The sequence below is a fragment of the Nyctereutes procyonoides genome, unplaced genomic scaffold, assembly GCF_905146905.1.
Source record: "Nyctereutes procyonoides isolate TBG_1078 unplaced genomic scaffold, NYPRO_anot_genome, whole genome shotgun sequence".
Lineage (NCBI taxonomy): Eukaryota > Metazoa > Chordata > Mammalia > Carnivora > Canidae > Nyctereutes > Nyctereutes procyonoides.
The window spans coordinates 25,739,417-25,755,831 of record NW_026575046.1 but is presented as its reverse complement, the minus strand read 5'-3'; the positions used below and the strand labels follow the sequence as shown (position 1 = coordinate 25,755,831).

Here is a 16,415-nt window from a genome sequence, read left to right as displayed (position 1 = left end):
ATTCTAATTCTTGGATAGTTCTAGTAGGAATTTTCTAGTCATGTTCTAATATCAGTGATATTTCTATCAAACACATTCATTTCTATCCAAGTTTACCTTGTGCTATTCTCTTTAAAAGAATTCATGTATTACAATTCCTGTGGTAAATTCTTTAAAAAAATAAACAGTTTAATTTTGTGGAGGCAATGTAATGGGTGGGGTTATTTGGAAAGGCTTTTTATTTCTAAATCTATGGATATTTTATCCTGAATTCTGAAGCAAATAAAGGGCAGACAGAATCAAAATGTTATTTTATGTGAACATGGATGGTAAGAACTGAAGAATGTTTATAGATTCTTGTAATATTTTTTGAGTTAAGATTTATTTTTAATGAGAATACTGGGTATAATTTAGGATTAGACTTTAACATTTTGATTTTACATACCTGGTAGATCCAACTTTATGCAAGGTAATGGTTTGCCTCTCCCAACTGGACACTTATAGACATCTCCAGTTTTGTTCTTGGGTTGACCAACTAAAGGGGAACCAATTAGCACCCTGGAAGTTAAATAACTCAATTAACACCTTTGAAGAAAAGGAAACATTTTATTTTAGTTATTTTATGACTAGTTCTAAGGCAATAACAGTAGACATAATCAGATAGTCCCTCTGTTAGTAATGGAATGTTATTCAAAATAAGCTGAGTATCTTCAAATCGCAGATTGATGTGCATTAAAGATCCATAAACTATATAGAGGAGCGATTTCAGAATATTTTATTTATTGTATTAAACATTTCTTTATTATATCTTTTACTTGGAGGCTGAAATAATAATTATTGGTTAAGCCTGCTGCTGTGTTAGTTTACAAAACACATGGAAGTATAAATGATTTTTTCTATGAGGAACTGATAATTGCATAGAGAAGTTAGCAAACATAAACATTTTATTATCATAAGATTTAATCTTAGTATAGACTAGTTTGTAAGTACTTAGAAAATAGGGATAGTCATGAGACCCAGGTTAAAATCACTTAATGTCTTTTTAGACAGAATTATAGAATGAGTTTAATAATAATTAGTGAAAAATATAGTCATGACTTATTTTAGTCCTAGGAAGCCATTTAACAAGGTCCCCTGTGATATCTTTGAGAATAAGGTGGATGAATGTGGTTGAGTGTTAAGGCATTTGGGTGGATTCACAGCTACTGATTTACTGCTGGCTGAAAACTTATATACAAAGATGCTGATTACTGTCAACCAAAGGACTTGAATTTCGTACCATAAGACTGTACTTATTGGGATTGTCTTAGCCTATATCTTTGTTTATGACTTTTGTGAAGACGCAGAAAGCATAAAGGAATGCATCAAATTAATCAATATATTTGGGAAATCAGAAGTATCTCAACATTGTGGAACAAGAAACTTAATAAACCAGCTAAAATTTAATATGGAACTATGTAAAAAAAACCTTCTATTTGAATACTATTACCGACATCAGGATGTGGGCAACCTGACTTAATAGGAGTTTATGTAAAAAAGGACATGGGGGATTTGCTGATAGCAAGTAAACATGAGCCAACAGTGTTTTTTAGTATATAAAATGCTAATGTGTCCTTAGGCTGCACTGCTGGAAAGAGATGCCCTGGTCAAGGAAAGTGACCCTGTGTGCTCTGCACTACAGACCATGTCTGTAATCTCCAAATTAAGAGGGACATAGGCACAACGGAATGTATTTAGGAATTATGACTCAGATGGTTAAGCACCTGATACTTTTGTCAGACCAGAGATGCTTGAGGGAAAGTTGGGGATGTTTAGAAAAAGAAAAAAATCTGAATGACGCTGAGAGGTTCCATTGGAGTGAAAGTGTTGAAGGCATATATTTTAAAAAAATCTAAAATTGTATTTAAGTAAAATATTTAAAAAAGAAAGAAAATTTTAAAAATCTAAATATTTGAAAGTCTGTCATATTGAAAAGGGATGGGATTTATTTTGTGTAAATTCTTTGGGTAAAGCTAGTATTAATGTGAAGGTTTTATAACAATTGCAAATATTGAATTATTGAATGGACTCCCTAAAACATAGCTATGACATAATGCCTTTGTAAAGCCATTTTTGATATGCATAAATAACCATAAAAATGTTTAGACTTTTTAATACATAACTCTTATTTCTGGAAATCCATCCTAAAAAATGGCCTAAATTAAGGGAAAAAGCTTAATGCATAAAAATAATGCCCATAGTGTTATATATAATATGAAAAATTAAAAGAAATATAGTCAACAGCAAGAACTAATTAATTATTGCAGGGCCATTCTATAGAATATTGCAGTCATAAAAAACAATAGTTAATACGATTGGATGTGGTATTAAAAATTATTTATGATCTAATTCAAATAAAAATCTCCCTCATTTAGTGAAAACCTATGACAATTCAAAGTGAACGATACCAAATTATATTGAATGTACTCATCATAATGGCAATGACAATAATAGCTGGCACTTATTAAATCTATACCTTATGCCATATACTGTTCTGAGTGCTTTTCATATACTAAGTAATTTAATTCTTTCCATCAATTATAGCATGAACTTTGGAGCCAGACTTCATGCATTCAAATCACGGTTTTGTCACTTACTTAGTCGTATGATTTAGGACAAGTTACTTACCCTCTGCCTTAGTTTCTTCATTCGTAAAACAGAACCAGTATATCTATGCAAAACTTAGATTAAATGAGAGTTCATCAAAAAACAAATTATATTAAGGAAGTTATGGTTATTGTTCTTTCCTTGATGTTTTCGAAGAATTTTGTACTGTGATTGATTAAATTGGTTCTATAGTTAAGATAGTTTACAGAAAGGTAGTGAGCATACTACTATGGAAAGTATTTAAGTGGAGGCTGGATAGATTGATTAATATTTAGTAAGAACATTCTACAAGCCCAGCATGTACAGCAGGCCCTGGAAATATGAAATGAATAAACCACAATTTTTTTTAGGTGGCTTAAAACTTAGGGGGGAAGCAGAATTATAAGAGGACTATTATAATACCGAACAGGTCAGAACTTGGTGCAACTTCACCAAGGTCTAAGAAGCAAGAAGAAACCACTCTTTTAATAAGTTCAAGTAGCTCAGGGTAGCTGGAGTAGAAATTGAGCCTGTCAAGCTAAACAGGGTCCAGATTATGAATTTTCCTATAGTCCAGTATAAGAATTTCAGATTTTTAGGGAGGGGAGAGTCAAGAACCACCAATGCTTTTAAAGAGGGATGTGATATGATCAAATGCTTTATGAAACTTATTTTCTTGCAGTGTCATGAATAAATTGGGGAAAGGGGCAAATTAGACTCAGAGAGTGAAGGTAAGAGTTTCTAGACCTAGATGAGAGAGGAGGATCTGAATTTAGGAAGTGGAGAGGAAGGGATAACCAATTCTACAAATAGAATATAAGCTGTCTTAGTTTGGGTTTCCCCGAACCCTAGACAAGAACTTTGGTTGCAGGTAGATTTGGGGGAGGCAATTTCAAGCACGCACAAATGTGGAGGTGGGAAAAGTGATAGAAGGATAGAAGAAAGGCCAATAGAGTGCACTGATAATGGGTTACTTCTGTAGGCCTCTGGGCTCAGCCTTGCTGCTGATCATCTCAGAAATCATGTGGAATATATATGAGCATGCTTCAAGCTTGGCTAAGGCCCTGAGAGTAAATACTACTGCCTGAAGAAGGTACAAAGTAAGAAGAGAGCTGAAGGAAAAAGTAACACTTAAGATTTTAATGAGCAAAGGAAGAAAACTGGTAGGAGTGTCCAAAGAAGGAGACAGAATCAGGAAACAGTAATATCTCAAAAGCCAAAGAGGGAAGAATATAAAAAAATGGGAGCCATGAGCAGACTTCAAGAAGTTTGGGAGGCAGGCAGGGGGATGGGGTAACTGGGTGACGGGCACTGAGAAGGGCACTTGACAGGATGAGCACTGCATACTGTATGTTTGCAAATCGAACTTCAATAAATACATACATACATACATACATACATACTTATAGATATTATAGTTAAGATAGTTTACAGAAAGGTAGTAATATATATATATATATTTGGCTAAGAATGAAGGAGATGGGCCATGGCATTGTGTGTGGGCCTTTTGTTTTTTTTCAGGCAAACCATTAACGGTTTGAGGTAAGTTTAAATTTATTATGGAAAGCATCTGTATTGGATAAATGATGTTAAGAAAGAACTAGTAACAAGAGAAAGGCTAATATTATACAGAAGAAAGAGTAGAACCCATGAGCTGATAGACGGGATGGATCCAGAAGGACAAATTTGCCTTAGACATGAGGAAAGGCCACTGATTCCCTGGCAGGAATCTGGATGGCCCAGTATACAGAGGTTTGAAACTGTAGTAGATGCTTTGGAATTTTTTGCATTCTTTGTAATGTGAACTTGTCCTTCAATGTCCTTCACCAAGGCAAAATCTGTTTTTCCTCCTGTTGAAACTGGGACTTAATTGATAAATAGAAGGCAGCAGAAATGGCACTGTGACTCCTGAGGCTTGAGTAATGTGTAGAATTGTCAAATCAATACACTGTACACCTGGAGCTAATGTAACATTGTATGTCAACTATGCTTCAAAAATTAAAAAAAAAAGCATTACAGATTCCATTTCATCCTTTTTGGAAATCTGAGATCACATGCTGTGATGAAGCCCAGTCTAGCCTGATGGAAGACGAGAGGCCACATGGAGGAGAAGCAATGCCTGAGCCAACTGCATGAACTGCCAGGCATATGAGTTAAACTATCTTAGACCCTCCACCCTCAAGTGAGGTACCAGATGAGTATTCGTGCAGTTCCCCATGTAGCAGGGGAACACCAATGCAACCCTCAAAATCTTGAGAAATAATAAAAAATACTGTTTTGACTCACTAGGTTTTGAGATGATTTGCTATACATCAAGAGCTAACTGAAACAAGAAGGGAGGATAAAGTTTTCATCTAAGGCCCCTCCCTCTGCCTGCCCCTGTTCCTCCCCTCTTTCCTTTCTCAACTTCCTTCCTTCCTTCTTTGAAAATAGTATCAATAGTCATCTCATGAGATTTAGGTAGAGAGGCAGTTGAGTGGTGGGCTTGTGGAGATTTAATGAAGATTTAATCTGAAAGGGCATACATAGGCCAGTGAGGCAGCCCTCAGTCCAAAATGAGGTCAGGGATGTTTTGGAGGTTGTTACTGCTGTAGATGTGAGCTAGGCCTCCAAAGATCCTTCCAATTTTAAGGTTCCATCATCCAAATAGACAAATTGTAAGTGTGTAGAAGAATACTTACTAGTTTAGAAAACATGTACCACTAACTGGGGAGAATTTAGCATAATTGATGAAAAGTAAGTTCTGAATGGCATGTTAATAGTAAAGTTATTGTGAATTCTAAAACAGGAGAGAAGAGAGATGTGGATATCCTAGGAAAAAAGTGGAAACAAAAGAGCAAGTGCTGAAAATGAGGATGATGAGGTGGTACAGGTGTTGGGAACACAGTGTAGAGCTTCTGTAAATTGGAGCAGGAAGGTTGAGTGGCACACAGCAGACTTTAAAGGAAAGGCTCTGTAGTTTATATTTGATTTCTAGGGCAATAGAAACCCCTACTGTATGGTGATCACTGGAAATAACCTGAAATAGCAACTGGAACCATGGCCTAATGTGTATTCTGGATAAGTAAGCCCTGAGGTATGAGAGCTCAGAAAGTGGTAGTTTAGTAGGCCAGGGTCAAGACAGGGAGCATGAGAGTTGTGATGAGTGGTAAAGAATCGGTTAGCAGGAATATGTTCTAAGATGATTTTGTGTATTTTCCTAGGAGCTATTTGTTTTGACATCAAGCTTGCAGCTCTGAAAGTACATATATTTATCACTTAATCTGAGTAGGTCTCACTTTTCCCAAGTTGCATAAAAATAACAAGATCCTAGAAAAGTATCAGCATAGTGTTTATGGAATTTCAGGAATCTCCAGCATTCTCAATCCCCATTATCTTGCTCTATTTTTTTCTCAGAAACTTATCACATCCTGACATTTGATATAACCTACCTGTTTATTACGTTTATTTATTTTTTGTTCTCTCCTTTCCCAGTAGAATACACCCTTCACATTAGCAGGAGTTTTCATCTATTTTGTTCACTCATATACCCTTAATGCCTATAACAAAATAGGCAGAAACAAAATAGGCATTCTGTATTTACTAAGTGAATGAATTAATGATTGCATCTAATACTCTAAGAATCTGAATAAGACAGTCCTGGGAATTCATGACTCATGTGACTAGCTAAAAAGGTCCTAATTGTGAAGTCTTCTTTTCTATCTTAGAGGCTGAATATTTTGCATAAACCAAATGATATATATGCCTTTGAGTGACACAGGAGGCATTTCCACAGGTCAAGTTTCCAGAGAATCCTTGTTGTTACAGGACAGAATTGGCTGAAAGTCAGAAGGCTGGTGTTCCACGTCCTGGCCCTGATGCATACTTGCTGTATTAAACCTTTGGCAGTTCATTCTCTGAGTCCCAGTTTCCTGTCTAGAAAATGAGGATGGTAACAATCATATCTACCTAAACCCACAGGGTCACTATGAAGAGCCAAGGCACATTATGTCATGAACTATGGTTATTGTTGTTTCAAATTGTAATGCAAGCTTCCTTTACCTCATTACATTTTATTTCTATTAGATTTTGGCTTTTTCAATGGCATTATTGCAATGATTTGTGTGCAGATTAAGAGGATTAAAGAACCTTCTAGATCTCATTACTGATCTCTAGAGAAATACCTGATGAACTCCAAGATCATCAAGGTGAAAGAAATATTTTTTTCTACATTCATTCTATAATGGCTAATTCTGATTCTCATTCACTCATTCTAAAAGTTCATTCTATACTGTTCTTTTCCATGGAAAAAAAGCTCCAGTCATAATAAAATTTACTAACCTGAGAAATGTTTGCTATTCATAATAGTCATTTTTGTCACTATGACCATTATTTTACTTATTTGAAGAGTAGCTGGTCTGTTGCTTCTCTGCTTCATATTTATGTTTTTTCCTCTATAAAAGATATTTTTCTAGAGATTGTTTTCTCATATTTATATCACTTCATGAACACTCTTTTCACCTAACTCTTTTTGATGTCCAAGCCAAAGTCATTATCAGATGCCAAGTACACCCACCAGCCTTTTTTTTTTTTTTTTTTTTTTAATGAATGGAGTGTTTGGTCATCTTGGAGAATGAAGTTTTATAGTGGCTCCATTAGCTTCAGTGCTTTCAGTCATGCAAGGTATAGGGGTGGAAATGAGGTGAGCCAAAGAAATGACAAGTTTAGTAAGGAGGAAATTTCAACTTCAAAAGATATTATACACAATGGAAAATAAATATTATATTAAGATTGTAACAGAATATATGATAGAACCTTTGAAAAGTCTTTTTACCCCAAGCTTGAATAGCCTTTACTTAAAATATACATCATTGGAAACAGAGCATCAATCACATGAGTTTGCTAGTAAACCTTACTTGGCATAAAGCAGGATCCTCTAGGGAAAAGGTGTGAAGCCAACATATTTTGATATATATATTGGGTGGAGGATTGACTAGGGAGCTAGGGAGGCATCTGCATCATGAAACCTACAAAAGGCAGGCCCACTGAAGTCACTGAAGCCCCCAAGATTGGCTTGGGAAACGGCAGTTAAAAGGGTTGATGCACTGGGAGGCTTGGGTGGCTTGAGTGGTTGAGTGTCTGCCTTTGGCTCAGATCGTGATCCCAGGGTCCTGGGATTGAGTCTCACATCAGGCTCCCTGCGGGAAGCATGCTTCTCCCTCTGCCTGTGTCTCTGCTTCTCTCTCTGTGTCTCTCATGAACAAGTAAATAAAAATATTTTTTTAAAAGGGTTGATGCACATATTAAAAAGAATGAGGCAAAGGAGCCGCAGAATGGAAAGCCTTGAGAATCTCATATTTTCCCATTTGGCAGAAACTTTGCCATACTGGTGATTACCACTAAATCTGGAAAGCTTGTATAATGCTGAGCACATTTAAGTTTCTTCTCTTCAAAGAAAAATTACTAAACTAATTGTGTTCTTTGTGAATTTTTCCGAACCACAGTGCAATTACTTGGATATTTCAGCTCATGCTAGCCATAATGAACAACGGCTGATCTTAATCAGAGGTATAATGTGTTGTACTCCTGAGAAAACATGTGGTTTCTGAGCCAGAGATATAAAGTAAGTTGCACTTCACCGTAAACTTCTGAAAAGTAAGGGGGGCATAAGGCCACCTTTTCTGTTAACTTCTAATTCTTTCCAAAGAATGAAAGTAATGCTTTTCAAATGCACAGATTGCACTTGTAATGGACCAACAAGTACTTCTTTAGGCAGTCTTCAGCCAAGATGTAGTATGGGTCAGGGTGATTTTTTAAAAAAATCTGAGGTTGATGAGTTTCCAAAAGCTGAGTAGCAAATATGATTTATAAAGGTGCCCACCTCTGGAGAAAAACTGAATAACAAAATCCATGTTCTCCAGATATGTCAATTACTCCGTAGTCCATTTCTTAAAGTAAGTCTGTATCCTATTTGATTTTATAAACACAGAATATCCAAACATGTTTATTTATTTTAACATGTTTGGACATCCAAACATGTCCAAATTTATTTTACATTACAAGTGCCTGGACCTCTTTAGAACAATATGCTGCTATGATGCCATCTTTAAAGGTTTTGACGTTTAGATTTTTGTAGTTTGCTTACATTTATTTATTTATTTATTTATTTATTTATTTATTTATTTATTTTAAAGATTTTATTTATTTATTCATGAGAGAGAGAGAGAGAGAGAGAGAGGCAGAGACATAGCAGAGGGAGAAGCAGGCTCCACACAGGGAACCTGACGTGGGACTTGATCCCAGGTCTCCAGGATCAGGCCCTGGGCTGAAGGCGGCGCTAAACTGCTGAGCCACCCGGGCTGCCCAGTTTGCTTACTTTTAAATTCAGTTGGCCACATTGCTTTTGCTGTTCTGACTTTTCACACCTTTTATATAAAATCATTATAAATATGGAATGTCAAAATGGAATTAAATTATCTGACATCCTTATGCATTCAAATGCTCACAAATTTTCACATGTACACTAATATGTAAAGTCGAAAACTGCAAAGACAGTTATCAGCATTTATTTTTTAACATAGTTCTAATTAAGAAAAAAAGTAACAGAGTGGAGAGACATGACTTCTATTTTCAGCTCTGGTCCTGTGTAGTTAACATTTCCCTTTGGAAGTTACTTACAAAAAGCAAAAAATATTTTATTGAATTATGATTGATATTAAAAGTTGTACACAATGTATACAACTTGATGAGTTTGGAGACAAGCATGCACCTGTAAAACCATCACCACAGTCTATGCCATAAACCTATCTGTTGCCTCTCAAGTTTCCTCCAAACCTCTTTAGTTATTATCATTATTATTACTTCATGATAAGAACACTTAACATAAGATCTATTTTTTTAGTAAATTTTTAAATATACAATACAGTATTGTTAACTACAGGCACTATGCTGTATGGTAAATCTCCAGTACTCATTCAACTTGCATAACTAAAGCTTTATAGCCTTTGACTAATACTTCCTTGTTTTCCCTTCCCCCAGCCCATGGTAGTCATCACTCTACTTTCTACATTCTATGACTTTGATTATTTTAGATTTCTTATATGAGTGAGATCATGTAGAATTGGTTCTGTATCTGGCTTATCTCATGCAGCAAAATGGCCTCCAGGTTCATCCATGTTGTCTCAAATGGCAAGATCTCCTTCTTTTTTTAAGGCTGGATAATATTTGATTGTATGTGTGTGACCCATTTTTAAAATCTGTTCATCCATCGGTGGACATTTAGATTGCTTTCAAGTCTTGGTTATTGTGAATAATATTGCAGTGAACATGGGAGTGCAGATATCTCTTCAAGATTCTGATTCCCACTACTTTGGATATTTACCCAGACATGGGATGCTAGATCATATGGTGGTTCTATTTTTAATTTTCTGAGGAACCTCTATACTTTCCACTTTCCATAGTGGCTGCACCAATTTTCATTCCCACCAACAGTGAACAAATGTTTCCTTTGTTCCATCCTTGCCAACATACATCTTTTGTGTTTTTGATGATAGTCATAAGAACCATTTTTAATATTACTTGTGTATATGTGTGTGTGCTCACTTGTTTTTTCATTAATGATAACAGGGAGTTAAACTAGATTATTTGTTCAGCCAACAAATAATCTTTGAATGTATATTATTTATGTTTAAGGCCTAGTGCTAATTTCTGGGCAATGCACAGTGTTGCAAGTGGAAACCAAAACCAGTTCTCACTCTCTAAACATTTCCACTAATGTATTAACTTCTCCTTTTTATCTGTATTCCATTTCAGGTTTCCAACTATCCAGACATTACTCAAGCTGTCTAAAACCTTACTTAAAAACTTCCTGGTAAAACTTATTTTCCTTTCCTGTAAATTTGTCTCTGAATAGCTACCCATTTTCCAAAAATCCAATGTAGAAATTTTGAAATGGAAAAAAAAAAAAGAAAGAAAATTTGAAATGTATTTGACTCCTCCTACACCTCCATTTGGCCTTTCCAAACTTCCACTAAGCCTTAATGATTCATCTAAATTTATCCTGGAGTTAAAAACAGATCTGCCGGGATCCCTGGGTGGCGCAGTGGTTTAGCACCTGCCTTTGGCCCAGGGCGCGATCCGGGAGACCCGGAATCGAATCCCACGTCGGGCTCCGAGTGCATGGAGCCTGCTTCTCCCTCTGCCTGTGTCTCTGCCTCTCTCTCTCTCTCTCTCTCTCTCTCTCTGTGTGACTATCATAAATTAAAAAAAAAAAAAAAAAGATCTGCCCTACGACCCAGCAATTGCACTGCTGGGGATTTACCCCAAATATGCAGATACAGTGAAACGCCGGAACACCTGCACCCCGATGTTTATAGCAGCAATGTCGACAATAGCCAAACTGTGGAAGGAGCCTTGGTGTCCATCGAAAGATGAATGGATAAAGAAGATGTGGTCTTTGTATACAATGGAATATTACTCAGCCATTAGAAATGACAAATACCCACCATATGCTTAGACGTGGGTGGAATTGGAGGGTATTAGAGTGAAATAAGTCGATCAGAGAAAGAAACATCATATGGTCTCATTTATTTGGGGAATATAAAAATTAGTGAAAGGGAATAAAGAGAAAGGAGAGAAAATGAGTGAAAATATCAGTGAGGATGACAAAACATGAGAGACACCTAACTCTGGGAAACGAACAAGCGGTAGTGGAAAGGGAAGTGGGTGGGGGGTTGGGGTGACTGGGTGATGGACACTGAGGGGGGCACTTGGCAGGATGAGCACTGGGTGTTATGCTATATGTTGGCAAATTGAACTCCAATAAAATATATATATATAATTTTAAAAAGAACCTCAAAAAATAAATTTATCTTGGATACACTTTTCTTTCATTCAAGTTCTCTCTAATCGAGCCTGGGACCTCATTTCTTAAGTACCAGATGGCTGTTCTTGTTTACCTATCGATTCCCCAGTTTTCAGGTACTTTTTTCTCTCTAATCCAATCTTTATGTAATTTCCTAAACTAAGGTTCATAAAAACGACCTATAATGGTTCTAAATGCCCTCGACTTAGGTCCGAGCTCCTTTGTCTGGTTCTAAGGTTTGACATTATGTTTTCTACTATACCATTCCTGTGTCAGTCCTATTTGCTTACTAGCACACTCACTTCTCAAATCTATGCCCTTACTTATGTGGCTTTCCAGACTGGAGTGGCATTCTTTTCTTCTTAATAAATACCTTTCATTCTTTTTATTTTTTATTTTTTTAAAGATTTTATTTATTTATTTATTCGAGAGAGAGAGAGAGAGAGAGAGAGAGAGAGAGGCAGAGACACAGGCAGAGGGAGAAGCAGGCTCCATGCAGGAAGCCCGATGTGGGACACAATCCCGGGTCTTCAGGATCATCCTGGGCTGCAGGCGGCGCTAAACTGCTGAGCCACCCGGGCTGCCCAATTGAATATCTTTCAAGATTCAGCTCAAGAGCCAAAAATAAATTCCTTTTTCTGTTAACTCTCACTGAATCTATAGTCTATATTATACTGATTAGCACTATTCTTTTTTTTTAATATTTCAAGTTTTAATTTAAATCTTAGTTGATGTATAGTGTAACACTATTTTCAGGAGTAGAATTCAATGATTCATCACTGACACATAATGTTGCACTCATCACAAGTGCCTTCTTCAATACCATCACCCATTTAACCCATTCCCTGCCCACCTCCCCTCCAGCAACCTTCAGATTGTTTGGTATAGTTTCTAAGAGGCTCTTATGGTTTGCCTCTCTCTCTCTCTCTCTTTTTTTTAATATCACTTATGTTCATCTGTTTCATTTCTTAAATTCCACATATTAGTGAAATCATATGGTATTTGTCTTTCTCTAATTTCATTTAGCATAATATATTCTAGATCCACCCATGTTGTTGCAAATGGCAAGATTTCATTCCTTTTGATGGCTGAGTAATATTCCATTATATATATGGACATTTGGGCTCTCTCTCTATATATAGATGGGCATTCGGGCTCTTTCCATAATTTGGCTCTCATTGACTGTTGCTGTTACAAACATCAGATGGAGGGCATGTGCCCCTTTGAATCAGTATTTTTGTATCCTTTGGGCAAATACCTAGTAGAGGAATTCCCAGGTTGGAGGGTAGTTCTATTTTTAGCTTTTTGAGGGACCTCCATACTTTTTCCCAGAGTGGCTGCACCAGTTTGCATTATCTTCAATTATTTCATAAATACCTTCTACTAGATTATAAGGTTTTGTATTTGTCTTATATCTCCCATAGAGTTCAGCATAATAATGCTAGACACAACAAATATCTACTCAATTGGCCCACATTTATGTTACGGCTAAGGAAAAATTCTAAATAACTCACCAATAAACATTTGTACACGGACAACTAGGCTATATTTTGTTAGTGAAGCAAAATGTATAAGGCACGATCTCTAACATAAAAAGTTTAATATCTTATTATTAACGTTATCTCACACAAATGTACAGAATCCTGAATGGTCTGCTTAAAGTTCAATTCAGTGTAGGGTCATTCAGACAGACCATTAGCAACTTTTTTTTTTTCCAACCATATTCTTCCTATTTACTCTGTGCACTTTTGTTTCTTTCCAAATGTTGGTCTGGCTATCTTTATTTTCTCACCTACACATTCACCTTCTTCAAAGATAAAGTGACTTTGGAAAGGAAATTCATCATGACATTAGCACTTCATTAAGACTTGATTTCTCTTGGGTAGCCCAGGTGGCTCAGCAGTTTAGCGCCGCCTTCAGCCCACGTTGTGATCCCTGCATGGAGCCTGCTTTTCCCTCTGCCTGTGTCTCTACCTCTCTCTCTCTCTCTCTCTGTGTGTGTCTCTCATGAATAAATACATAAAATCTTTAAAAGAAAAAGACTTGATTTCTCATTTTCTCATTTCTTCACCTTATTGTATCTTGAAAGATTATTAGAGAATTTAGAGGGCAGGAAACTCACAATAGTATGGGCTTATAATAAGGGACAGAAAGAAACTGAAGAGATCACATATGTGTACTATGGCTCCTGAGGGGAAAGAAAAACTCTTTATTACTCTACTGAGATTCATTTAGATAATTAAGGACTGCTGATACCAGATTTTTCTAAAATCAGAGAGACTGGACTGGATGAGAGAGGAAGCTTGAAGGGTTTGTCCACATTAGAAAATGAAAACCAGACTTTCATAAAATAGGTTAAAAACATCTGATTCTCTTACGTTCATTCTAAATAGGTTAAGTCTTTAAGGGTTGTTATTTATTATATTTTTCTTTAAAACTATGTGACTAATAGTAATTATAGAAACCTTTCATATATATATATATATATTTTACTTAGAAATTTAGCTTTTCAGGAAAAATACATAGTGAGTTTCAGTTTAAGCAATTTTTCTTTTTTAAAGAGAGGGAGGGGGGAGGAGTAGAGGGAGAGCGAATTCCTAGCTGGCTCCATATCCATTGCAGAGCCCAACTCAGTGTTCCACGCAGGGCTCAATCCCACAACCCTGAGATCATGACCTGAGCCTAAATCAAGAGTTGGATGCTTAGTCGACTGAGACTTCTAGGAGCTCCATTGAGTTTCAGTTTATTATATGGTTTACGCTTGGGACACTCACATTATTCTCTGAGAGGCAGAGTTCCTTGAATTGCAGGCATAATGCCTAAAAGAATAAAACTGGTGTCTAGAGGGATGACTTCACCTGTTTAGCCTTAAATGGGGTGAGGGTGGGGTGGTAAGTGAGAACATAGGTTTGAAGGAAAAATATATAACACTCATACTCTATTAGAATTCTCATCTAAGATATTTGTAGGGAGAGTAGAGAGTGAAATACCTCCACAAATTCTAGTTTGTACCTTGGATAAAATTTGTCCGAAAAAAATTATTTTTTATTTTTTAAAGATTTTTATTTTTTTTTATTCATGAGACACACACACACACACACAGAGGCAGAGACATAGGCAGAGGGAGAAGCAGGCTCCCTGTAGGGAGCCTGATGTGGGACTCGAACCCAGGGTCCTGAGCCTAAGGCAGACACTCAACCACTGAGCCACCCAGTTACCCCAAGAACTGAAATTCTTAAATTTAATTATTTTGGATTATTATCAAATTAAGTCTAAAAGGTAAAGTGAGGGCAGCCTGGGTGGCTCAGCGGTTTAGTGCCGCCTTCAGCCCAAGGCCTGATCCTGGAGACCCGGGATTGAGTCCCATGTCAGGCTTCCTGCATGGAGCGTGTTTCTCCCTCTGCTGGTGTCTCTGCTTCTCTCTCTCTCTCAGTGTGTCTTTCATGAATAAATAAATAAAATCTTTTAAAAAATTTAAATAAAAGGGTAAAGTGAAACATCAGAAAGTCCAATTACTGTTTTCCTAGGAGGCATAAATCCCTTTTTTGTTTATTTTAATTACTAGAATAGTTTAGTTTTATTTAAGTTATTAAACTGAAGCAAAGTTTAACAAATTCTTGTTCTTTTTTTTCAATAAAAAAGAAGCACTAAAAATTATGTTAAATATAAAGAGCTTTAATATTAATTTTGTGTAAGTTTCAACACATTAAATATGCTTTAAAAATAATACCTGCAGTAAACGGAATCATTATTAAAAGGTTTAAAAGTGTATAAAGGGAATTCAGTAAGGTTCATTATAAACAGTAAAGCAAACTTAGATCAGTAAATTACCAATAACATAAGCCCAATAATATCTTATGGAAGTGATATTAGCCCTTTCAACACAGCATCTCATCTGCCTCCAGTCTTTCCAGCTAAATTTCAGCTATTCTAAAATAAGAACAATTAAAGAACTTTTGCCAGAATAACATAATCACAGAACAATGACTATTTTGGACATGGACCGACCTTCCCTGAGGTCAACACAGGCTTCAAAAGAAATCACTAACCACTTCCTTTAGTACTGCCAAAGAATTTTCCTTTTTTTAATCTGTCATTTTCCATTTCCAAATGATTAGACTGCATTTTCTACCACGCATGATTCATTCCATTGAAGTCTCATTCATAAAACAAACTGTAACCAAATAATATTTTGCATCATCTTGTAAGAAAACTAAACAACGACGCAACACAATCGACTGGCTTACCATTTTCCTTCTTCATTTTCATATTGTTGAACAGTGTATCCAAACATGTCTTCCACGGGGCCACTGAAAGTCATTGAATTTTTCACATCAACATTGAATGATACGCAGAAGCCTAGAACAACTTTAAGAAGGAAAACAAGGTCCAGTTACACAGAGTTAACTAAGATTCCATCATGTTTAGAATTATGGAAGGCATGATTTAAAACTGCTCTTGTTAAAAAGAGTAATGATGCTCAAAAAACGAGAACTGCAAGAAAGGTCTATGATATTAATTGTATTACTGACTGAAAATCAATATAATGACTGAAGAATACAAATACTAATATTCAAACAAAATCTTATAATAATTTAGTAGCTGTATCATTCCTAGAGCTTATGACTTCAGAAGGTGAGAGAGAGCAAGGTAGCAGAAACACGCTGTATATACCTACTATGGTTACAGATAGCTTTCCAATAGTGAGCCCTACAGCAAATCATGGCACTAATGAAATGTAAACAACTTCAGTTTCCTGTTTTGACTATGAAGCATGCAAGAATCACCATTTAAATCTTCAGGAGAGGAAGCTTTCTTCTTGCTACTTCCAAAGGGAATGCAAGCTGATTGCCTCTACCCAGAAATGGCTTCCTAATCAGGCCTGAGATTTGGTCGGCTTCCCTCTCAATCATGCAGTGGACAGAAACTTATACTAATACACTAGAACTTCCTTATACTGTTGGTGGTG

At 36.2% G+C, this 16,415-nt stretch overlaps 1 protein-coding gene across 1 annotated transcript in view; it reads right to left on the bottom strand.

Moving 5' to 3' along the window:
• Nucleotides 1–16,415, bottom strand: part of ITGA1 (integrin subunit alpha 1) — a 167,224-nt gene that overhangs the window by 98,272 nt on the left and 52,537 nt on the right. Inside the window, exons 2-3 of the mRNA XM_055324892.1 lie at nt 15,694–15,814; nt 425–537 (exon numbers count right to left, since the gene is read on the bottom strand). Coding sequence (XP_055180867.1) covers nt 425–537; nt 15,694–15,814 — 234 coding nt within the window. The remainder of the gene's footprint in view (nt 1–424; nt 538–15,693; nt 15,815–16,415) is intronic.